Below are 26,318 nucleotides of genomic sequence, written 5' to 3' on the forward strand. Positions count from 1 at the left end.
AGAACAAAATTTGTTCTAGAATGAAAAACAAAATTCGTCGCAATAAGCGTAATTTACTATGGCTGTCGAATATGCGTCTGCTTTGCTTTTTCGTTTATGGTCGGAACAGACTATGGTCGGAACTATGGTCGGAACAGTCTGTGCAATGTGCAAAGTAACCTGTTATCTAGTTTTTTTGTTTTTAACGTAAAATCAGGTACCACGAATAATCTTCGGATTAAGTCGAGTGATATACCAAAACGAAGCCCTTTTAGTTGTGATTTGAAAGACAAAAAAAAATTTCAAAAAGTTTTCTCCGTATAGAGAAAAACTGGTTTAAGTTTTTGATTTTGATTCAATTTTTTAATAGAGCGTTTTCAGACTTTTTTCTGAAAAAAAAAGAGGAAAATTCATCAAGATCTATTTAAGTGAAAATCACGTCCATTTACACTTGAAAATCTCTAATTCTTTCGGAGCGTTTACTCCATCTTCTGATTACGGTCAAGAACTCAACTACTGGCCAATATCTTTTCTTCGGAAACCATGATGTGGCATTGTTCTGTAAAGACTCAGCTCTCGCATGAATATATATTATGTTGCAAAAGAAAACAGAACAGATAATCTTTTAAAACTACTAAATGCTTAAGCCTGGTGACTTTAGTTTTTAGAAAGTATATGTAACCATTCACAACTGCAATGTGTGTTCCCGTCTATTTAATCAGGTGTTTTGGGCTGAGCTTCAGGAGGATATGGATCAACATGAGCGCATCGACTGATATATCTTGATGAGTGAGCAAGGTGTTTATACTCCCTCGCGCATATTATCCACGATGATGCACGTATGCCACTTAGTAAATCAAAGCTGTTCATGTAACCAGTTTGTGGTGGCGATCGAAAAAAAAAGTAAAAAGTGTTACAGACATACAAGAAGCTCAAAAGCTTATAAAATTTTTGAGAGTATTTTTTAGAATTGGAACTGTAACGAATTGATGTTGCCGAAAGCAAAATAAGTATATACCCAATTTTAGCACCAATTCAGAATATTCAGGAGTTAATTGTTCCGACTTTCGATACGAAAGTAACGGAATATTTCAGCTCGGGGTGGGTTTTTTTTTCTTCAGACAAAATTCGACTTTTTAACTAGCAATTTTTGACGGATTTTTAAATATCATTCGAAAGGTATTGTTGTCCTGAGCTCAAATTTGAAAAGATATTTCACCTGTAATCTTTTTTTGTAAAGTTATGGGGGTTTAAAGATTGGCATTTTGGTCAATTTGGGACAATTAACGCGCCATATAATTCGCGCTATTAACGCGTAAGCGGAGAGTTACTCCGTCTTAGAAATCGTTCCAAACTGGTTGAAAGAAGCTTATTTGCCATAATTGATTTGTTACAAGGAACGAAATCTATCCTTTTGTACTTTATATGGCGTGTGGGGGGACGATTTTCATAAAAAAACTTCAAATTTTAGAAAAACTTTTTTTTTCATTTTTTTACATTTAACTTTTTAATGTTTCTACTGCTCCAAAAACCTTAAAAGGGAGTCGGAACATACAGGGCTTTGCCCTGATACGAGCAGTCTTGTTTGAATTTGATATTCGAGAAGAAAACAATGAATTTAATTATAAAACTTCTTCCCATGGGAAACTGGCAGAAAATTGTCATTTATTAACCTCCTCTGATGTTACCAGATGCTACAATAGGAGCTTCATCTAGTAAACGCAACAGTCAACGGCATTAACTTCACGTAATAAAACAGATCGATCATTGATTTGAACCCAACTACTAGAAAAGTACATTCGCTCGGCTCAAAATTTTCTCTATTGCTCTGCCTTTCCAACACAAAAACCCAATATGATCTTTTTAAATAACATACTAGACTGATGGTATCAGGGAGAAGCCCCAAATGCTCAAACTTCTCTACAATGTCCATGGAATAGTTCTGGATTTAAATAAATTGTTAACTTTCCCAAGAAAAACTTGATTTTTAAAACAAGTACTGCGCATGCCATAAAGAACAAATTGATAGATTTTTCTTTTAGTAATGGTCACAAGGTGATTTCCTGTTCCGACTTTCGTAACGAAAGTAACGGAATATTTTTGCTCGGTGTTGATTTTTTTCTTCAGACTTTTTATTTAGCCATTTTGGAGAATTTTTTTTTCATCCAAAAACTAGTGTTGTCTTGAGCTTAAAATTGAAAAAATATTTTGCCTGTGATCATTTTTCGTAAAGTTATGGAGGATTAAATTTTACCTTTTGGGACAATTAACGCGCTATTTATTTAGCGCTATTAACGCGTCAGCGAGATTTAATCCGTCTTAGAAATTGTTCCAAATTTGTTGAAGGAAGCTTATTTGCAATAATTGTTTTGTTAATAGGAGCTAAACCTACCACTTAGTACTTTTTATGGCGTCTAGGAGGAGGATGTTCACAAAAAATCTCAAATTTTAATAAATAAATTTTTTAAATTTTATTGGATTAAATCTATTTTATTTTCTTGTTATTACTGCTTCATAGACTTTAAAAGGCAGTCTGAACATTCAGGGCTCCACTCTGATAGGAGCAGTCTTCTTCTGCTTAAATTTGAGCTCATGGCGTCAAAAATATTTACATGATATATAAACGTCGTCCAGTTATGAAAAAATTGAGAAAATTAAATGTAACAAAACAAAATTTAAAATTTTAAAGTTATGGGTGTTTGAAAATAGCCAAGCGTTGAATTAATCAGGCTCAGAAACCGTTCCAAACTAATTTGATGCTGGCTGTTTGTTCTAATTGTTACATTACTAAAAGCAAAACTAGATAAATTGGGAAAGTTAACAATTTATTTAAATCGATAACTGTTCCATGACATTGTAGAGAAGTCTGAGCATTCGGGGCTTCTCCGTGATACCATCAGTCTAGTATGTTAATTAAAAAGATCATATTGGGTTATTGTGTTGGAAAGGCAGAGTAATAGAGAAAATTTTGAGCCGAGCGAATGTACTTTTCCAGTAGTTGGGTTCAAATCAATGATCGATCTGTTTTATTACGTGAAGTTGATGCCGTTGACTGTTGCTTTTACTAGATGAAGCTTCTATTGTAGCATCTGGTAACATCAGAGGAGGTTAATAAATGACAACAATTTTCTGCCAGTTTCGCATGGGAAGATTTATAATTAAATTCATTGTTTTCTTCTCGAATAACAAATTCAAACAAGACTGCTCGTATCAGGGCAAAGCCCTGTATGTTCCGACTGCCTTTTAAGGTTTTTGGAGCAGTAGAAACATTAAAAAGTTAAATGTAAAAAAATGAAAAGTTTTTTTCTTCTAAAACTTGAAGTTTTTTTATGAAAATCATCCCCCCACACGCCATATAAAGTACAAAAGGATAGATTTCGTTCCTTGTAACAAATCAATTATGGCAAATAAGCTTCCTACCACCAATTTAGAACGATTTCTAAGACAAATTAAATCTCCGCTTACGCGCGTTAATTGTCCCAAATTGGCCAAAATGGCATTCTTTAACCCCCATAATTTTATGAAAAATGATAACAGGTGAAATATCTTTTCAGATTTGAGTTCAGGACAACAACACCTTTCGAAAAATATCTAAAAAATTCCGTCAAAAAAGGCTACTAAAAAGTTGAAATTTGCCAGAAAAAAAACCACCCCGAGCACAGATATTCCGTTATTTTCGTTGAAAGTCGGAACAATTACTTTCGTTACAAAAGTCGGAACAATAAAACGAGCACAAATACTCCGTCAACTTCTTCGAAAGACTGAATAATTTCTTGAATTGTGACAAGCTCTTTGTTTAATCTAAATACAACTCGTTCAAATTGCAGTTTATCACTTAGAACTTATTTCTAGTTGCGGATCAAAATGTCACAAGACCAGGTGTCATTTCAAGAAAAACAAGAAGGAAACCATTTTGTGTGCAATTTTACGCCAGGAAAAACTTGAAGCAACTAAAGAGAACAGTTGGATTGCCCTAGTTCAAAAGAACAAACGGAACGTAAATTACCGAAACCTTGAAATGAAGCAGTTTCAAGCCAATAAATTGGGGATATTATTTACATTTATGAAAAAAATAACAATTTATTACACAGATAGACAATGTTATATCACGCAAAATAATCCCAAGAAAAGCGTATCAATAAATCAACATGATTAGGCGCGAAAACTTCATTTGGTAAAATTTTATAGGGATTGACTTGGTTTAAATCTGAATAAGACGAAAATAAATACGTATGCCACCAAGCATTGAATTTAATGAGCACCAAACATAAGACCTCTACAATCCGACACCGTCGTTCAAAATTAAATAGGAAGGGAAAATTGAATTACAATTATCCCAATTTTTGGTACGACCGGACTCGACCGAACAAAAACGTATTGGACCGGCAAACAATTATGTTTAGGCATACACAGCCCAATAATACCTCGGTTTTGGCTGAGCTGAAGGCTGCGGCTCAAGACAAGTTGGAAATTACATACTTCGTTTTGAATAGGAAAAAAACCTCACATTTTCTGCTTTTTGGTGTTTTTTATAAAAACTTTCACGATCGAAGAAGGAAGTGGTCGAACAAAATTTCATAAGTTAGAATGCTATGCTTGCGTTGTAATTTTTCTATATGTTGGAGCGCTTAGTAAGAGAATCTTTTTCTACAATTGAAACTGCACTGTTGTCATGTCAGAGAGTGGGTGCAACAACAAATCTCCAGGACTATAGAATAACTTTTACCAAAAATTTGTTTTTTTTCTTTATTTTCAAAAGTTCGTGACTGTCTGTTGCAAAGCAATTATGGGCATTTAACAAAATATCGCTGGTACCCGGTAGAATGACGGATTTCGACTAATATATACCAAAGTTCGTGACTGTCTGTTGCAAAGCAATTATGGGCATTTAACAAAATATCGCTGGTACCCGGTAGAATGACGGATTTCGACTAATATATACCAAATTATTAACAAAACTCTACAGTTAATTGCCTATAAATGCTGTGAAACTGATGCCATCGAAATTTTTCAACGTCTTAGATCCTAAGTTTTCAAATTAAGACAGTCCGATAATACACAACTTCTTCAACGAAGTTTTTATTTCGATTCCTCTATATTTTAATCGTTCGAGAGAGGCGAAGTTGCACTTCGCATACGCAAGCGAAAATGTGACCGATAGCGCTACTGTGAAAAACTTTGAGTCTTCAAAATTTATTAAGTGGCGCAGGCCAATTATGAGTCTACATAATTGCTAAGTGACGCAAGCCAATTATGACGCATTAGCAGTACCAGTCAATTTGAAAAAAAAGTTACCAAATAACATGCCTCAATTTATAGAGCGGACGCATTTTAACTAGTATACGAAAAAGTTCATTTAAAGCATTTGACCCTGCCCAGGTTTGAACCCTCTTATTTTGTTGCGGGTCTCCTTCCCTACCTCTACGCTATAGATCCATGATACATTGAAGCTAAACGGCTCTTGGTAATATAATAGTCTGTGTTAAAATCTTTAGCATTGGCTGTACTAATAACTGGTTATTGATCAAAATGAACACTTTCAAAATGAACACATATTGTCGTAACAAAATTTGCGTCGCAACAATATTTCGAATTAGGTTGGAAAAAAAGAAAGTTCACACTATAGCGCAAGCTTTGCTTGTGACATTAACTTTGTTAATTCCTCAGTAAACTGCCTGAAATTATTTGCATAAATGTGATAATGATGATTTTTTGTTAAACGTGTTCACAATGCTTCACTTTTGTCTTTAGATTCAATTGCCATGTTCAGTTTAGTGCCATAAATTGTTTTGAAATTAAAAATCAAGAAAATTTTTTTTCTAATCCTCTCAAAAAACGAAATTTGAGATGATGATTTTTAGGTTTATGGTCGCAATGCTTCACTATAAGCTCATAAATTTTGATCTTTACTGAGCTTCAAGATTCTTGAAACCAACTTGCCAATTTTTCAAAGACTTTCAAAATTCTTTTAGATTCGCCAAAGATCGCAGATTGCTAGTCCTAGAAAGATTAAAAAGATCTGAAAAACAGCCCTTTTGTTTTTCTTGCCTAATTATCTAACCACTGAATATATCTGACAAGAATAGTTGTTAGATAAATGTTGGAGAAAAAATAGATGGCCTTAAAGGCCTTCGAATTTCTAGAAAAATGTGTGATTCTAGAAAAATGTATTACACTTTTTGATGAAGTTAACCCAAATTGAGAAAACTGGATCTATAGGAAAAATTACCATTTCGCTAGCGAATCTTAAAATATATATAAATTTCGAAACTGGATGTCGAAATTATAAATACAATTTACACTTTTGCTGTTTGATAGTAGATTTTGCCTTCCTTTTAACGCAGGAAATGAGTTGATTTTGAAAAAATCAGTAGTCAAACACCGCGCAAAAACAAATTTGAGCCTTATTAAGTTTTAAGATTTTCCTAAATAAAACACAAAAAAAACATCATCACGGCCTATATAAGAATCTGAACTACGTTCATCGACTCTTGCAAAAGATTGAACTATAAAAAACTGCCACCCATGCCCACTCCGTAATTTAGCATTTAAATCTTTGCACGTCGCGACTTTGAGTTCATCTGTTGAGATGAAAGAAGATGAGTGTATTTCATACAAAAGTTGGTTCAGTACAAGTCGTCTACTTTGGCTCTCTTGGCTGCTTTCAACTTCTGTTTTTCTTGGTCTTTTTTGAATTCTTCTGCGTCCTCTTTTTTTCCAATACGTTCACTAAAACAGAAAAAACTATAACAATTCAGGCATGGAAGACTCTAGGTGTATTTACTCCTGATGATTAGACTACTTCGGTATTTCCGTACTATAGAAGCAGATTAAGCGTAAGTAATATCGACTCAACTCACTCGCCACCAGCGTTGATTTTCCCTTTCATCTTTTTACAAAAAGGCGAAGCAAACTTCGTAACAATGGTGATACAAAAAATATGACTATGATGAAGATTTTTACTAAGCCACGACATATTTACTCAAAAATCGCACCATTTTTCCATTATTTTGCAAAACTGCAATGAAAAAATATCAAGATAACAAGTTTTCGTTGAAAATTTTATTGTAAACGAATTTCTCTAGTTTCCAAAAATCGGTGAAATAATCAGCAATGAAATCAAATATCAAGAAAAAAGCATAGTTTAAACAGAGGTGAAGATGCAGCTTCGCAAACACAACAAGAAAATGACAGAAGTGAGCTTCAAATTAAACAAAAATGCAAATTTAGGCATTTGAAGGTAATCAGGTACAGGCAACCACAATAACTCTGCATGCAATAAATTGGAAGTGTAACGGTGTGTAACCGCTTTATATATTGACATGGAATTATTGTACTTTTTAATGAAACAAATAGCTACAGTTGCTTCAGTTGATGAGTTGCGCAAGGATCAACTGTGTTAGCTCATTGAAATCAAATGTCATAGCAAATATTATAGTGCCAATGCAGCCTGCTGATTCAAAAATTTATTTGCGACATAAGTTGGCAACAAAAATTGCAGCGTTTGATAACACTACGCTTCGCATGTGTAAAAATGCTGTAATCAGATCATGTCATACTTACTTGTGATAGTAAAAAAATTAATCTCGAAATTTTTATTAAACTATCTTAAACTGAATCAATTGGAAACAATTTGTTCTTCGGCCTCACAGGTGGACCTTGAACCTATAAATGATTCCCAATATTTAAAAGCATGTACGCAATTGGCAGTAAAAACATTTCTCGCCAGATTATATTGAGAAAATGCAAAAAAAATAGCCGGTTGCTGTGCAAGTAGCACAGAATGTTCCGACCATAGTCTTAAAAAACACATAAAAACTTTTTTGAATGAGTTTCATTTTTTTGCGTGGTGTGATAATTGATCAGAACAAAAAACTAGAACTCAGGCATTTTCGACAGTCATATTTAAAAAAAGACAAAATGGACATTAGTTTATTGTAGAAAAATGGCTAATAAAAAAAACAGTTTTTATTGCAGATAATTTTTTGAATTTTTTTCATTCTCAAGACCTGCGACGACTATCCTTCTGTAATAAGCCTGCTTGCTCACTTTACTCACTCAAAAACAGAAGAAAACTCAAAAAACTTTTCTACGGGTTTTTCTCGATACCGGAATACTAACATGCCTCAATTTATAGAGCGGACGGATTTCAACTAGTATACGAAGAAGTTCCTTAAAAACGTCCGACCCTGTCCAGGTTCGAGCCCTCTTCCTTTGTTGCGGTTCTCCGTCCCTACCTCTACGCTACATATCTACATATCCATGATACCTTGAAGCTAGGGGTAAAGTGCTATTTGTAATTTAATAGTCCGTGTTAATATCCTTAGCATTGGCTGTACTTAATAGCTGGTTATTGATCAAAACGAACACTTTGAAAATGAACACAGTTTGTCGCAACAATATTTGCGACTTAGGTTGAAAAAAAGATAGTTCATGCAAAAACACAAGCTTTGCTTGTATAGTAATAACGACCAGTAAAAAAATTCGGATACGACACCTATGAAAACTGAAAGAGTTCCAACCGTGAGCTTCTAACTGTGGTGGACAAACAAGAGAAGTAACTTCAACTCCTCTATTCTACTCTGAATTGCAACAAACTTGGTCTCGCGAACGTACATACAGAAAACTATTTTTCTAAATTGGCACCGATTTTGCCAGATTACGGTTATAAGCAAACTATGCAACAGGCTTCTTGATTTTTGGTGGTAAAATTCATCCTTTTTGATTTTTGGTAGTAAAATACACTTCTTTCCCTAATTAAAGGGCAATCATGCGTATAAAACTCATTATTTTAGAATACAGCCAGTCAGTAGTATTGAAAATCACTCAAAAAATAAGATAAAATGGCACTTTTGAAGAATTTTTTTAATATGAAAAATTTAATGAAAAATAATGCTTGCAACCTTACCTTCGTTTTTCCTCCTTGAGAATATCATTGAATGAGGCGGTCATTGACCTGCGCAATTCGAAGTCACTGATGTCCTGGTCATTGTATCTAAACATAATAATAAACTTCTTCTGGTAAATCAATTAACTTACGGAGTTTCAATGCATGAAGTTTATCTATACTACAGCTCTGCAACAGTTTTCGAAATACGAAAAAAATTCAGTTAAGCGACCAAAAACTGCGATTTGAATTTATCACACTCATCTATAAAATGACCAACTGCCATTCTGTAAAACAGTGCAAAAAATTGTCGTATCTTTTTGAATTAGTAGTTTCATCGAGCATAATTTGTATACAAAAAGCGTACTAAAACTTTAAATATTTTGGTAATGAGGCCCTGAATTATTAATTCAGCAGCCTATTCATTTTGGTACACAAGATATTGAATGTTTCCAAGTTATGCAATTTTCAACAGCATCAGGTTATTTGAGGCAATAACTTTTTTAGTTAGTTGAGACTACAGATTCTAATAAATCGATAACTTCTAGGCGAACTTCTTCAGTAAAAGTTGAGCGTAAATTACCTCGAGGGATCGTATCCTGTGATTTTTCTCAGCTCGGCAAGGACGTCGTCAGCTGATCCATGTCCATTTCCGTCGAATCCCAGGCCATCCTCTTCCTCGTCGTCTATGAAGTCGTCTAGTTCCGAGTCGTACTCGTTCTCAAGCTCGGCCAGTTCCTTGCGCTCTTCGAAACGGCGTTCTGCAAATCAATTGATTAGAAATTAACTCGGCTTTTAAAATCCAAAAAAATGGCTAAACAGCTACTACATTTTAATCAACAACTATTATGCGGTGCAATTAACATCTTATTTCGACATTAACAAATGCGACAGTTTTATAGTTCCTACAACCACAACCGAAATTGTGAACGTATTATGATTAGGGATTTCTTTGGCCTCGAATAGTCCCAACAAACAAAGGTCAGATGCGGCCGAGTGATAAAACATACAGAGGTTCTATTAGTAGTGCTCGATGGACTTTTAGTAGTAATTGTCCACAAAAATGCTTTGGAAATTTTGCTAGCAGGAAAATTAAAAAAAACGACAAAATCATTGTTGAATATAACCATTCAGTAAAATTGTTTAGATTTTCAAACAAGTTCCTAAACAAACGACAGTGATATGATCATTCTGTGCTACTTGCATATGAGCCGACTTTTCTGGTTACTCAAAGCACTTCACGAAGTATGAAGTTAAAGCGTAGGGCGTGTTTGTTTTTCATTTGATCATCAAGAAATCTTGTTTCCGGTTCCAGTATAATATTATAGTAGCAATCCCGTCTTCATTAATGAATCGGCTCGCAAATATTTAGTTGTTCCGCGGTAAATTTCCAAGTTACACCACACCATGTACTAATTGCCAAAATTTCATGTTTTTCTAAGTAGGCCATTCAAATCGAAATGTGCCACTCAGATCGCAATGTGCCATGTAAATCGTGAATGAAGTTAAATAAAAACGTAAGAAACAAAAGTGCAAAAAATCAAAGTTGGACAAAAATATTTAGATTTTCCTGAAAAAATATACCAAACCAAATTTAGAGTAAAGGTCTTCATTTCGCTCATTGACACATGTAACAATAAAAAAAAAGCAACTTGAGTCAATTGTTTATTTATTGAGACAGTCTAGCTTGCCAATTCAATTTGGAACACAGAGGCGAAGCAGAGCTTCGCACCACTTACAATACAACATAAAAAAGCACTGCAAGCTAGCAGACAGAAGAAAGCCAAAAATAATTTAGAAATCACAACTTAAAAAAACTCAAAATGTTGTCTGGAATCATGTCCTATTTGGAAACAAGTCCAGAAACTCAATCGACGGCAATTAATGAAAATTAAAAAATAATCAAACAGCGACAACTCAGCCGACGAGTTCTAATTAATTTCCGGTAGCACCGAAAATATATTTATTGTCATGAAAAACTAACTATAAATCTAATCTAATAATTAAAATTAAAAATTGCAGAAGTAATTGAAAACACTGAAAGTAACAACATTGAAAATTACGTACAAAAAATTAATTCTACGATGTGGCAACTAAGCCCACTAAACATAAGCACACAAACTAGATGCCAACATTTTTTGGAAAGTTGAAAATTTCCAGTTTGAAAAAAAGAAAGAAAACAGTTCCCGGTCAGATTCGAACCCATGACCTCTGCTGCGAACCAAGATAAAAATGATTCTGTTAAACAAGTTGGTAACCCCGAAAAAAATCTTTATACCGGCTTGATAACGCTTGCTTATCGCAAGCGTAATAAGTTTTTGAGCGCGTAAAAATATCGATTAATTTGCGGTGTTCAAACGAATTCGCGCCTACCCATTGATCATCAACAATAAACGGACAAAGCGCACATAATTTAGTCCAGAGAAATAAGAAATGGGCAAATTGGAGGTTAAATTTCATTTTACATTTCAGCTCAGGTGGTCTGCGCACGGCTAAAAAAGTCGCTCAAACTATTTTTTTTAAATCTTCTCCACAAAAGCAAGCACAAAAAGGGTTAAAAACGAGCTCTAAAAAGGCAAGAAGAAAAGCGTCAGACGAAACAAAAATATGCCTTAGGAGAAAACCAATTTCAAAATACAACAACGATAGCCTGTTACTGTTAAAGTAGTACAGAATGTTCCGACCATAAACTTAAAAAACATACAAACTTTTTTCTTTCAAATTAGTGTCGTTTTTTCTGCGTGGTGTGATAAAAGGATCGGGACAAAAAAACTGCAATTTGGGCATATTCGTCAGTCATCGTAACAGAAGCAAATTTGAACAACAGTTTTTGAAGAAAAATGACCAGGAAAACAAAAATAATCAAGAAAAAATTCATTTTTTTTTTTGCAGCAATTTGAGTTTTTGATTGTCAAAATGACGTTAACAAAACTCTAAAAACAAATTATACTCGAGTGAAATTAAAATCAAGCATAAACACAAGCGAAGCTGAGCTTCGCACTTTTTAGCATACGAAACAAGACGCTAAGTCGGAAAAAATTGGAAATATCGAAACTAGATCTATTAAAAAGGATAGGGCTAGTTTTGAAAAAAAAAAACGCTATGACATTAGAGTGCAAAATTAGTACCGGAAAAAATTTTTAGCAAGCGGTAACCAAGCCGAAAACACCTCAGCAGAAACCCTTTAAGCCGAAAAAAAATTAACAAGACTTAAGATTATAAAAAATAAAAGTCGCCCTCACCATCAAAACACCATCAAAACACACATACATAAAAACTTTTTTTTGTTCGTCGAAAAAGGCAATTTAAGGCCATTAAGGCAATTTACTTTAAGTCGAAACATATCAAGCGGTAAAAAAATGGAAAATAAAACCGAAAAAAATTGTTTTCATGAACATTTATAGTTTCTACTAAGATTTTTCAGCTGTTTGTGCATTCCAGGTGCGCATAGAAAATATATTTTCATTGAAACAAATCAAAAATACCGAAATCATTTGGGCAAAAAAAAGTGTTTAGGCAATCAAAAAGTTAGTAAAATTACAAACAGCAGAAAAAATCGAAGCACTATAAACAACTACAAAGTAACTTGCGTAAAACAAAAAAAAATATTTCTACGATGTGGCAACTAAGCCGGAAAAACATAAGCAGACAAATAATATACCGAGAATTCTTTAAACGGAATACTTACCGTTTGAAAGAAAAAAACAGGTCCTGTCAGATTCGAAACCAGTACCTTTGCCACCACAGACGTATTTGCTACCTCCAGACTACGTACGCCGGAGACCCAAAGAAATTTTTTTATTATGAACTGAACCTAAATTTAACATTTCTAATTTTGACCATTCCGTGAACCAAGATATTAAGTAGTAAAAAGTCTAGTACCCGATTGCAATACCCTTGCTTATCACTTGTACACAGACGGCCTAAACTAAGCATAAATTAGCATGCTCGCGCGCTGTACTCGCTCGAAATAAGAGGAAAATCAAAAAAATCTAACCAGTTTTTCTCGACACTAGGATAAATTTTTGGAAAATTTTTAATGTCGTTCGAGTCACGAATGAAAGGGCTTTAATATTATATATCACTCGACCTATTCCGATGATTTTTTCTGGTACCTTATTTTGCGTAAAAAAAAAAAAAAAAAGAAAAAAAGTAAAACACACGACACGAACACAAAGTTCCTCCGCATTTTTCAAATGGTCGGAACAAAATAGTTTCTTTAGATACAAAGCAGTAAAGAACAGGCGCGTTAATACAACGGATATGGATAGATCATGCTGCTAGTACGCATAAGCTTTCGACAAAACTTTGCACAAAAATGAGCGACCCCAGTTGGGAAAAAACGCACAGATTTCAGAATACCTCGCATGCTGAATAATTTACAACTAAAAGTTTCTTCATATACAATTGACTGATCGCAAACAAGATAAAAATTTGAAAAGCAAAAACATTTCGACCATTTTTGTCAAAATTGCAGCTCAAATCAACTCTGAAACAGCTCCATCTTTATTTATAATCAAGCTCCCTTGGGACGTTTTTTTTTGTCAGAATGTGAGATTAAAAATTTCAACTAAATGCAAATTTACTATGCTCTTCTATTCCGAACAATAAAAAACTGTAACACTTCCCAAAACATCACGAGCTCAAGATCATATTAAGTTTTCTTTCATTAGCTTTAGAATAATCTACTAATCGTAAAAATCGATGAGTGCTTGAGCATTCGACAACTTCTGTGTCAAAATTTAATTCAACTCACTTGCGGTTGAGTTAATACCCAGCTGAGCGGCAATACCCCTGCCTCTTACTGGCTGGGCACTCGAACACACTTGAGGTCTAGACTGTTGATAATTCCCACAACTACTACTAGAAGCCGAACTAGATCCAGGGTATCTCTCGGGTTCCCTCGATATCGGATCGGGTCTCGGCTGTTCTTTACGATGATAAACTTCGTGATTCATAGCACCATAGTTTCTACTCGTTTCTGGCTGCGCAGCGAGTTGCGCTGCTATTCCTTTGCTTTTAAACTTTGGTTTACATAAAGATTCATTTTCTTCTCTAGGTTGCGAGTGTTTCTTTGCACTATCATTGCTAGATTGACTACTGGATCCCAGGCTAAACTGCGCAGCTATTCCTTTGCTTTTGAAACCGTTTGTTGACACCTTTGAGCTGGTTTCACATACCCTCTGAGGATTTGTTGATCCGACTTGCTTACTTGGACCAACCTTTAGGTGACTGTTCGTCGTAGTAGTAGTCTTAACAGCAGGTCGAGGTATCGGTTTTGATTTAACCTTTTTCAAATGAACCATTTCTTCGTCCAAACTTTTCTTTGGTTTTTCCACTTGAACTTTCAGCTCTTCAGTTAAGAGATTGTCTCCTTTTTCGTTGCCTTTAGCTGCCATTTTCATCAGTGTTTGAAAATCAACAGGTGCCGATGGACCCTTCGGAGCACTGTTCGGCCTCGCGGACTCAATATTTGAATATTGGGCTCTAATATTGCTTTTTGAAAAGACTGTTTCCGGCCTAGATTGCAAGCTAGCTGCTTGACGAGCTTGTTTTCTGCGTTCTTCCTCTTTTAAAGTCTGCAGTGATTTTGTCATTGCTTCTTCTCTTTCTTTCTGCTTCGCTTGTTTTCGCTTCTCCAGACGCTGTTCCAACAGAGCTCGCCTTTCTTCAATAAGTTTCTTTTCTGAAAGAATCAAAACTCAGTTCTGTCGAAGATCGCATAATATCGACGCTTTTGAAGAGTATGAGAACTTTTATGATCCCTAATTACACTATCATATAAAAATTTCAATGCTTCCGATGCCACTTACAGCAAATCTGTTTCTGACTTTGAGGAGAAACATACCGAAAAAGACGATTGCCAATTGTAGATTAGCATTAGCCCTACCGTTTGTTTCTAGGTAACCTAAAGGGATGCTACTCGAAAGATTGAATTACCTGTATAGCAGTCCTGATGTAGATTTATTTAACCTGTTTGATCAAAATGATGTGTGTCAAAATTTTATCTGCATCAAATTCAAATTCATTGAAACAAAATGTAAGGATCGGTAAACAAGATAACAAAATGTTTTTATTATAGGTTTTCAGCTTAAACAAATCGTGAAAGTTTTCATAACCCACCATCGCATAACCCACCATCACACACGCGAAAAAAAAATCTTACCTCCCTTCAAACGGCACAAAATTAGGCGACTAAGCCAATATATGATTATCAGAAAACATTAGAGCCGAATAAACGCTTCAAGCGAACAGAACAAAAGGGAATTAATAAAACTTGGAGTTGGTATACAACCAACATACAACATTCTAAGAGCTTAATTGAAAACTCGTACGAGGCTCAAAAATTTTGACTGGTCAAATAAACCTGTTGGCAAAAAACGATGCAGTGATTTTGTTAGACAGCTTGTTTAGCTTGAAAAAAGTTTATGTTCCGATTTGACAACGCTTGATCCGATTTGACAACGAAGAATATTTGTGCTCGCGGGCTGGTTTTTCCCCAGATAAAAATTTGACTTTTACCTAGCCATTTTTGACGGATTTTTTTTTATCATTCAAAAAATGTTGTCCTGAGTCCAAAGTTTAGAAGATATTTCACCTTTGACCATTTTGCGTAAAGTTATGAGGGTAAAAAGATTGTCAATTTGGGACAATTAACACTCCATATATTTTGTTTTATTAAAGCGGAGATTTAATCCGTTTTGGAAATGAGTCCAAATTGAAATGAGGTATGCTATTTAGTCATATATGCTATTAGCACGCTATTTGCAAAACTCGGGCCCAAAAATTTACCCCAAAAACCATCATTTTTGGTTTTATTTAGTGAATCAAAAAGTACTCTAACCCATTTGTTCATTTACTGGCAAAACTATATCACTGCAAGCCTCTTATGTAGGCCAACAAAATTTAACTCGGGTGTTATCTCCAAAAGTGGGCGCAAAAGTTTTTTAAAAAATTCGTATATAAAGAATTGGTCTTTTATAAAGTAAAAACGACATTTTTTGGCTATCAAACGAAAATTAATATGTTTTTACAAAGCTAAGAAAAATATAGCCTCCTTAAAATTTGTTGCGCTACAAAAAAGGTTTGCAGTGGAATATTTTTCCTAGACTAACAAAGGTAGTTTTTGGGGTAAATTTTTGGGCCAGATTTTTGCAAAAACAAATTATTGCACCATATTAATTTCTGTTAAAAATTTAAGCAAGCTTGGTCTTCATCATTTTTTGTCTAAAATCAACCCAATTTGAGGAAAACGCGTTTGAAGTTTGAAATTTTGCTCGTTTCGCCACGATAAATTTAAATCAGCACTGTACTTTCCTATATGTAAATATATCATTTTGTAGTTAACATAGGGGGGTGATTTAAAAAATCTCAAAAACACTTTACTTTTTTGAAAGTTCATCAATCGTTTTAAGGCGAACACTACTCTATAGACCTTAAAAGGGGCCGTCGGAACATTCAAGGCTTCGCCCTGATATGAGCAGTCTTGTTACGTTTAACGTTTGAAACATGGCAAGATAAAGTTTGGGTACCTTTACCAAAAAATAGGATTTAAACCCTACCTTTGTCTTGCATCTGCTGTTTCTTCTGTTCCATGTAGCTCCTCACTGCATCTTCGCTTACACATTTACTCTTTGATGTTCTACTCACAGTAGCAGTAGTTCTACTATTAGCACCACCATTGGCACCAATTCTACTACTCGGAATTTCATTTCTGTTCCTACTACTATGTATGGCACTAGTAGTTGAAGTAGCCTTAATTGCACCTGCCACTTTCTCCTAAAATGAATGAAATACTAATGAGAAACATGCAAACATTTGATATCAGCTCTCACATCTGAAAAGTGAAAAAAAAATGGTGCCAATATCCGAGAAATATTTTCATAGAGTAGGGGAAGATCGGATTTATATAGTTCTCTTAAAAAGGTTTAAGAGAACAAAGTTGATTACAAACATGGCCAATTCAGCAATCACTGAATCAATATGAATTCTAGGTGAAAACTTCTTCGGCAAAAGTTGCCCTTCACAACTCCAAATGAGCCTCAATAGCCGCTATTGTAAGTTTTTTTTTTCAACTACTGAAAGTTGAAAGGAATTTGTCTTTTTTTCTTCAAGTTTTTTTCTGCGCAAAATAGGCTTTTAGAGCTGTCAAATTTCAACAGCCAATTCGCCAACCAAGATGATGTGGCATCCACGAGCCAATACCTCGTATCGCACATTTTGTCTTGTCTGAATTTTGTCGAAATCCGCAACGGAAACTGCAAGTGGAATTCCCAAGTTGTACACGGATTCCCCAACTTGCTAATGGATTCCGCAAATATAATCAACCAGCGATTTGTGTTTGAACAGTTAGGCGCTATAATAAGGTTCTTGGAAAGTCTTTAATAAGGTGCTCAAGAAAAAATAGGCTTGAGTGATAACCGAATTCATTATCCTGCCGAAAAAAAAACAAATTGTGAGATTCGTTACAAGAAAAAAAAATCATTTAAGCTCAAATATTGAGTAAGCTCTTTATAGGGCTAGTTAATCTTAACTAGGCACTATTGGGGGATGGGGTAATTGAAGAAATCAAGGAATATCTATTAAAACCTTTTTGTCAACCTTTTTTTGTTAGGCCGTCCAAATTGATTTTCCGAGCTCTCCCAAAGCACTAAAGAACCTGTTTTGGCCAAAATTTCAGTGCTGCAGGCAAACTTTTGAAAAAACAGGCCGAAAAAGGCGTTTTAAGGCATTTTTGGAAAATGTTGACCAAAAAATCGCATTTTTTATGCGCGTGCTTCCCTCTCAAATTTTGGCGCCTTCAGAAAAATTTTTAGGGTCCGTCGCCAAAAATGGATATCTCAAAATAGTACAAAGGGAGACCCTTTGGGTCGGCAGGGGTCTTGCCAGGTTTGCTCAGCTTCCAACGCTTCATACATATTTTTGGACTACCATGAGAAAGTAGTTCCCAATGCCAGAGTCGACTATTACTGCTTAGACCCTCAAGCAACGTTATGGAGATACCCGGTTTACCTAGGAGAATCACCGGCGCTTCAGTATTTAGAGCAATGAGCATGAAAAAATTTTGCCTTGGCCGCTTGGCGAATCACTCGATCTTATAGAAGAAACCAACGGAACTAAAATGAAAAGGAAGGCTCTCAATATCCTCAGTCTATAGACTGACCCCTTCGTGTAGCTAAACACCTTCAGCTAACATGGCACGAAGCGAAGGAGCAGGAGAGCTTAGCTCCCTTGAAGTAACTTTTAAGCTTGACGTAGAATGCTGACCTCACAAGAGCACATCAAAACGCGAAATCAATTCCTATGTCCTTTGGTAAAACGATGTTCAAGCATGCCCTACCTATCCCGTCGGGGGTCAATAACACTAGGCCAGGGACGAGATGAAATCACTTTCACCAAAAACAAACGAAACCAATCACGTCAAGTCAACGAGGCTACAACAACAAAAAAGCGGAAGTGGTCACGAAGATGTGTCAAAAGGAGCGGCGAGATAGCCCAATGTTTGAGCTCTTATACAAGAAAGTGTATAAGGAGGCTTTAAAAATGTTTGATAACTGAACCTCAGCAATAGAAACTCGAGAACTAAACATTTAACACACATTTTGAGTGAGACAATTCCTTTAGTGCTCCTTTTGATATAGGAGCATAGATTCAGCCGCAAAACTGAAAACGTTTCTAATAGTTTGTTTGTTTACTAGACGTTAAGTAGAGACAAATTAGATTGAGGAAAATTTTCCCGATAAAGAAACTTTCAGCTATTAGGATAAATCTATCAGCAAAGAGAAAAATCACCTGCAGCTGGGAAAAACCGTCAGCAGTTGCGAGAAACTCATCAGTATTTAGGATAAACCATCAGCTTTTGGGATAAAATTACCTGCTCCTGGGGTGTAATCATCAGCATATGGAGCGCCATCACCATTTGGCCAAAAACCATCAGCATTGGAGAACACCATCAGCAACAATTACAAAAAAATCATCAGCATTTGGGAAAAATCATCAGCAATTGGGAAAAATCATTAGCAATTGGGATGAATTACGCTACAACCATCAGCGATTGGGAGAAAATAATCACCAATTAGGGTAAAATTTTTAACTTTAATATTTGTTTATACTAATCAAAATCGATAAAATCGGCTTTACAGCCACTCACATCCAACGAAATTTGTTCCAATAGCTGTCTTAGAAGCGTTACTTGAGGAGTACTGGTTAACTGAGGAGCCAATTTTGGTGCGAGCTGAGTTATCCACTCATGGGTTAAAATTAGCCCGGATGTTAATTCTGAATCTAGCTTTAAAGGCTCTCAAACACCGGATCCCTATACAAGCTCCAACATAATGGGCTCAATATTATAGGTTTTAGAGGTAACACATGTATTCCGCAAAATTTTGCTGCTTAATTTCATTGAGGCAGTATTTGGAGCTGTACAAGGTTTTACCATTTGTTGCTGGATTCCACAACAGCAAAAATTTAACAAAAAACGAGGAAAAAACCTGAATGCGGATTCCTTATAACTATTTCGAGCTTTGGTGCGGAATGCTCGACAAACACAAAAAAGTAAATTTAGGCCTCGTAATGTATACATTCGCAGAAGCAAGCAAGTTTATCAAATAAAATTATAAAAATCAGAAATTCTAACGTTGCAAACCTATAAATTGGATGACAATTGAACCATGTCTACATCCCACAAGTGCCCGGTAGAACTATTTCCATTGAACCAAAGAATCAGTTAGACCGATCCCAAATTAAAATATGTAATTAAAATATTATTGTAATTAAAATATACGTACCAAAAAAAAACTTTTTTTTCCATTCGGAATCTATATGCATACCTTTTTGAAATCCTCAAGTTTTAGCACGCATAGATGAGAAGAAGATAATCAAGAATCTGCAACAAGAGTGAACAAACCGGTATACACTTAGCAAATAACTTAAAATCCGAGCAACAAAACCCAATCATAAAAAAGCTTAAATGTTGAAAAACAAAATTGGTGAACCAAAAATTTAGCATGTATCGATGAAGGACACCTAGGGCCCAACTAATACCGGAGGTATGTATTGGACATTTTTTTGAATTTGTTATACTGATGCGGGACGAAATGCGTAGTTTCAGAAATTGGACTTTGCCCAAAACCTTAGTTGTTTCTCTGCTAAAATAAGAGTATGTTGAATCAACCAGGAGTTTTACAAGAAAGTCCGGTCGAAAAAATCAGCCAGGAGTTTTACAATGACGTCCGGTCGACAGGGGCTTCCCTTGCCTGTCTCTACGGACTTGCTAAAGTCCACAAGAAGGACCCGCCGCTCCGTCCCGTGCTGTCGTTGCCTGGGAGTGTTTATTATAATTTGAATAAACATCTTTCTACTTTTTTGATGACATTGCAAGTGCGAACATTGAGTCTTCTACTGCGGACATGAAGTACCCAGCTCCAGGACGATGATGCGCTGATGTCTATGGATGTGGTCAGTCTCTATACGAAAGTGCCAGTACTGGAGGCCATTCAAACTGCTGCTGACAAATCTTTGTAGATAGCCCTCCTGCAATGGACAGGGACACCTTTGTGAGTCTTCTCACTCTCGCTGTGACTAACATCCACTTCATGGCGTGTGGTAAGTGGTTCCGCCAACGCGATGGTGCGGCCATGGGATCAAGTTTGTCTGTGATCTTGGCGAATTTGTGGCTCAGTGAGTTGGAGCCGTTCTCTCTGGCATCAGTGGGTAACCTGTGACTGATACCACGGTTGCTAACACTGGCCACTCTCACCTGTAATCGTTGTAGTAGAAGAGTTACCAAAGTGAGTTACTCCATTGAGTGTTACTTGTGTAATGTCTGGTACCACAGGAAGTGTGTTGGCCTTACTGTCAATGAAATAAAGGCCATCGGTCGGTCTGACTGCCCATGGCATTGTGGCTGTCAACGGCAGACATCTGCTGGAAGAATGGCTGTTCTCTCGCCTACGAGGATGTTTGGGATGTATGTGGATGATATTCTCCGCACGGCGAGGCCTCATGCGTTGGATGAAATATTGGACACTGCCAACAGCTTGCATCCTTCGCTGAATTTTACTATCGAACAGGAGGTCGATGATCAGTTACCTTTTCTTGACATGTGTGTGTAATGCAAAGATAACAAGTTGTCTTCCTCGTGGTATAGTAAGCCGACCGATACCGTTGCATCAACAACGCGACGTCCACGTGGCAGGCTTCCGATGCTGGTCTCTCCCAAGCGAAAGAGATGTTCGAGAGCAATCAGTATCCTCCTCCTCCTTTTTTGAGCCACTCATAACAAACACCATCAACAAGATCATAAACACCGATCAAATACAAAAGACCACACTAGTAGACAAGGAATTAAATCAAGACCAACGTTGATTATGGAATACATAGGTAACATCTCGGACCGGTTTAGTCGGAAGACCCGACAGCTTACGGGTGGTTGTACCATCTTTACCGCTAGGAAGCTGAAAACTGCATTACCATTCTTGAAGAGCTCCGTGGATAAAAAGTTCGAACTCGGGTTATTAATCGGATAACATGTCCTGGATGCGTGTCCAGTTGCGTCGTTCAGACGACCAGACACCTCAAGACCAGACTTACCGAGCATTCACATCTTACAGCTCCTGTTAGCATGCACTTCCAAGAATGTACCGGTAGCACCAGTGAAAATTCTGCTAAAATTATAGACGCCTGTGATAACCCTGCGAAGTTACATACACTGGAGGCTTTACATATCTCACGGAGGCAGCCGGCCCTGAATCAGAGGGAAGAGAACCGGCAACGCCACCTCACTCTGAAGATGTGATGCCTTTGCATACATGTTCTAGTCCCTGACAAGCTTGTTTCTATTCATTTCTTTCTTTTTGTTTTACTCATTGCCTGCTGTTTCTATCTACTAGTGGACGATGTTACCAGATTTTCAGAAGAACTTTAATACTGATGATGCAACTTTACGTTGAGATAACGCTTGAATAAGGTACTCCTTGATTGTCCTGTGTGATTTATTAAAAGAACAGTAAAAATTTCTGAGATTTTGGAATTTTCGCAATGACATAGCCTTTCTCTGCAGAAAATGAAGAGTAGCCGCTTCTGCCAGAAAAATTCACGCAACCGCTTCTTTCGACTAAAATTTCTTCTCAGATTTGATAGAGTAGTTTTTAAAAAATTCAAAAAAAGTTCCAAAACATCGGTCTAAGTTCAAAAGCTTGACTGACTGTCCGAAATCTGTAACATTTTCTGCTAAATGCAGGTCGTGACCGGTTAAGTAGAGAGAGTTCCCAAAATCGGGTTTATCAATTGAAAACTTAACCTGATAATTGGTAATTTACGAGCAAAAAAAATTACACAAAAACTTGTTTGATGGCCATAACTGTTTTTCTTAAAGAAACTGGGCGTAGCAAAAATCAACTGGGCGAACAATAATTTTCGAGTAGAGTAAAAAAAAACTTCCAAAAAACTTGTTTGAAGGCCAAGAATTTTCTTTAAAAGAAACCGGGCGTAGCAAAATAAAAATTCAGCGAAAATAAAATTCGGTAAAATTCAAAAAATATAGAACAATAAGTTTTTGTGTAAAAAAGATGTGAGCTAGTGCAGGGGAGCTTTCTACTACCTTTTATCTCAAAGAAAATTTGGGCGTAGCCGCTTATGGAGGGGGTGAACTTTTCAAATTCTTTCTATTCATTAAAACCAATATCTCAGATTTGGTTGGTTAGTTTTTGAGAAAACGAAAAAAAAATACATCGGTCCAAAAAATACATCGGTCCGAAAAAGAAATAGGCGGCGGTGTTTCTTTATGGAAAATCGATAGAAGGGTTTTTGAGAAAAATTTTTTTTTTATTGCAAAAAGTGATGAAAATTTCGAAAGCGTCACAAACAGAAAAAAATTAAAAACCAATCCCATGCACTTCCACAATAGCTGTTTTTATCACACAAAAATTTAAAGCAACTATGCCAAGCAAGACATTCAAAATTCAAACTAACAACACAACAGAACTAAAGAAGCGGAAACAAGGCCGACAACCTTTCAGCAGACGCCAGTTGAGCCGAAAAAAAAGCTGACTTTGTTAAAAAAACTTCTTAATGTTCAAGTCCCCTTGAAGCTACACTGTAGTAACTAGCACACGCCCAGCAGTTAACCTTGAATTTTCTTGAAATTGAGCAGGTCAGCTGCATTCTGATTCAACAGATTTTGTTAAACTAGTTGTTAACCCGAAAAACTGTAAGCATTCCAGCGTAAAAAAGCTGCAGAAAGACGAGAAAAAAAAACATTCCAAATTAGGGGAAGGTATCACCAGAACTCGGTAAACTTTTGTTGCATATTGCAAGAATGGCTTCTGTAACTAATATTTCAGTGAAATATGAGGATTCAAGAAAAACGTGTTTGGACGTCCTTTTCAACCTATGAGACTAAAATAAAAAAGAGTTTAACTTGCACCTCCGTCGCTTCAAAAAAATTGATGAATGCTAAATTTGTTTATATATAAAATAAGAAAAAAAGAAGATCTTCATATTCTTAACTCAGATAAAACCATAACTGTATTCGATTTTTAAAGAAAAACTCTGACTTAAACGATTTCATTTGTGAAATCACTATTCTCATAAATGACATTCTTGTATAACTTAGTTAACGATTTTCATCAGTCCGCACGTATAGCATTTGCTCCGATCAATCGTTCAATCCACCGTAGTTAAAAACACTTTTTAGTTTATTGAAAGATTTAAAACTCATAATAAAAAATCGTCGTATCTCGGTCATATCAACAACTATGAAAAATTGAGCATTCTTAATCAGAGGCCACATGTGGCCTGGGAGTACCAAAAAAGCACCACAACATAGGTCAGAAAGTCTGAACTTTTTATTGAAAACCTGAGAGAACAACACCTCAAACTTCGAAAACTGAAAAAATTTGAGCAGTCAAATTTGGACGCCATATCTACAACCCTTAAATAAAATTTGACATCAACACAACAAAAAGTCGAGCATTTCAAATTCTATCTTTTAAAACTTTTTTGATATCTTCTTTAGAAAAATTATAAAAAACGGCATATTATGTAAACTAGAAGGATTTGAGTTGTTATATTTGAAAGCAAAATTTGAAACCAAAAATTTGAAATTTGTTATATTCGAAAGCTAAATTAAAAGGGCTTTAATACGATATATCATTTTTTTTAAAACTTAAATACACTCGAAACTAAGTTTCTCCTCATTTCCAATGGTCGGAAAAATAATTCAAATTAATCGTAAAAAATTGAAACAGACTATTAACAATAAACTGCAGTAGCTAATTTACTAAATAATTCTATTTTAAAAAAAATATATATTGAAGATACCAATCAGTCATATTGTGTGATTAAGATTGTGAGTTCAGCTGAAAGCAACAAATCATCAGGAGCTTTGATACACCTCAAAAAACGATTATGCCAGAAAATAAACTAGAGCTATTATATATCAGAAAAAGAACTGGAAATCATTAGCTGAGCTCTGATTTTGAAATGTCAATAATCAGACTATCTTTTAAACAGATAGTTCACTGAGCAGAGGTTCCGAAACAATGGCTACCGCAATAGCTGCAATCAATTATGATTTTCATTTAAATCATTAGTTTTCCAACAAAATCGGAACCAGTTTTCAAGTTCCTTTTTTATCTAACTACAATGGTAACCACAATTCATCCAACTGAGAATTGTGACTAATGCTTGACACACTTGAAATTTAGCTCAGTTACCAGAAAAAAAAACCCAGATTACGCATCGTTCGAGAAGTTAGGAGACTTATTTTTCCTCTAGCATAGAAAAGTATTTTGCACGCTGTGCTTCTAAATCAATTAATCGCTCAACTTTGCCGGTAGGGGGCCTCTAATTTGGTTCACGACAGGCGTACTGACACTAGATTAGAAACATTTTCAAGAAACTGCTTCCCCCGCAAGGCAGCATTTTCTATCAGCCGGAAAACTTTCACGAGAGCCGGCAACATCAAGTTAAATTAATTAATACCTGCTTGTTGGCATTTTTAGACGCAAGAGAAAGCAACTGAGTGAAGTCCATACTGCTATATTCTATTCCACTTCTTCAATATAGACCAATAGGAGTCCAGAATATCAGAATTGATATATTATTACTGATCTACATGTCGTCTATTTTTTGAGCATGCCATCTGAAAACAAATTCGAAAACTGAAATTGAAGTAACTATAAGTAAGGTTATTTATGTCGTATCATGATGTCAGTGGTGTTTGACAACTATTTGAAACTGGATTTTGCAATGTCCTCTTTATCAGATAATTTGACCTATCAAAGAACTTGACATATCCAATAATTTGACCACCACGGAGGCTACTCCGATTTATTCATAAGATTTACGAAAACAATCACAACTATAGAATCACAGAAACTAGAAACAGACTAGTCCACTTAATAAGATTGATCTGTAACTGAAAAATAATCACAGAAAAATGATGGCACACCTTGCTCCGTATTTTAGATCACACACTTTCACCCTCTCACACTTTTAGATCTCACACTTTCACCCAAAAGCAAAACGGAGCTTCACCCCGCGTGCGATAGATTAAATGAAATGCGATGTGAAGTAAAACTTAATCGCAATCAATTTTTTCTCTTTAACACTTTGAAATCATGAAAACACATTTGAAAACTCAAAACAAGCGATGGAATCAACTGTGATTTAAAACCAGATAAGATCAAAATTTCAGATAGTTTGAAACATAAGACTCCATTCATTTCTTTCTTGTGACTAAGAGTAAACTAAACACAGAGGCGAAGTTGCTCTTCGCACCACTTGAGATACAACAAGTACACGGTTGAAGCAGCATGACGCTCAAGAACTAGCAAAGAGGACTTCGAAAGCTGCTGCCTCTAAAAAAAATCTAGAAAAACGAAAAAAAATCGAAAGCTATTTTTTTGTGTTAACTTATTGAACCGTTTTAAAGAGGTCCCAATGGTGTTTAATTTGAGTATTCGAATACTTGGCGCCAGGGTCTCATCGATTTCATAATTTTTCTTAGAAAATTGTTGAAAACAATATATTTGGTAAATGAGCCGACGAAATTTAAGCCGGCAGTCAATAATCTGAAATTCAACCGAAATAATTCTGTAAAAAAATTGATGAAAACATGTACTGCCCATATATTACGCACGAGTGCAATATATGTTCTGAATGAAAGGTGGTATACACGGGGCTGTATATATTAGGCGAAAACTATATAAGGCGAAAATAAAAGTGTTAAATTTGGGCGAACATTTTGATAATAAACGTGTGTATTTTGGCAAAAATACCCCTAATTTTCCAGACGACATTGACAAGAAGCGGTTAAAGGCTACTAAGCCCTTTGTCGGTTCAAGGTTGCCGGTGGGCTTGCTGGCGATAATCGGCTCTAATTTTCGTAAAGAGCCCTACCCTCTGAAGGCAAGCGCGCAACACGTTGTCGCGACTGCAGCGGTCACTA

General features: G+C 35.7%; 1 protein-coding gene across 1 annotated transcript; it reads right to left on the reverse strand.

Moving 5' to 3' along the window:
- Positions 1–6,294: 6,294 nt before the first annotated feature.
- LOC134841933 (protein SPT2 homolog) lies at positions 6,295–25,006 on the reverse strand. The gene is made up of 6 exons (XM_063858030.1): positions 24,851–25,006; positions 16,429–16,645; positions 13,623–14,552; positions 9,450–9,627; positions 8,888–8,974; positions 6,295–6,708 (listed from the first exon to the last, which is right to left on the reverse strand). The coding sequence occupies exons 1-6, from the start codon at positions 24,899–24,901 to the stop codon at positions 6,606–6,608; spliced, it is 1,566 nt and encodes a 521-aa protein (XP_063714100.1). The 5' UTR covers positions 24,902–25,006; the 3' UTR covers positions 6,295–6,605.
- Between the last annotated feature and the right edge of the window lie 1,312 nt (positions 25,007–26,318).

This window comes from Symsagittifera roscoffensis, chromosome 1 (assembly GCF_963678635.1).
Source record: "Symsagittifera roscoffensis chromosome 1, txSymRosc1.1, whole genome shotgun sequence".
NCBI classification, from domain to species: Eukaryota; Metazoa; Xenacoelomorpha; order Acoela; family Convolutidae; genus Symsagittifera; species Symsagittifera roscoffensis.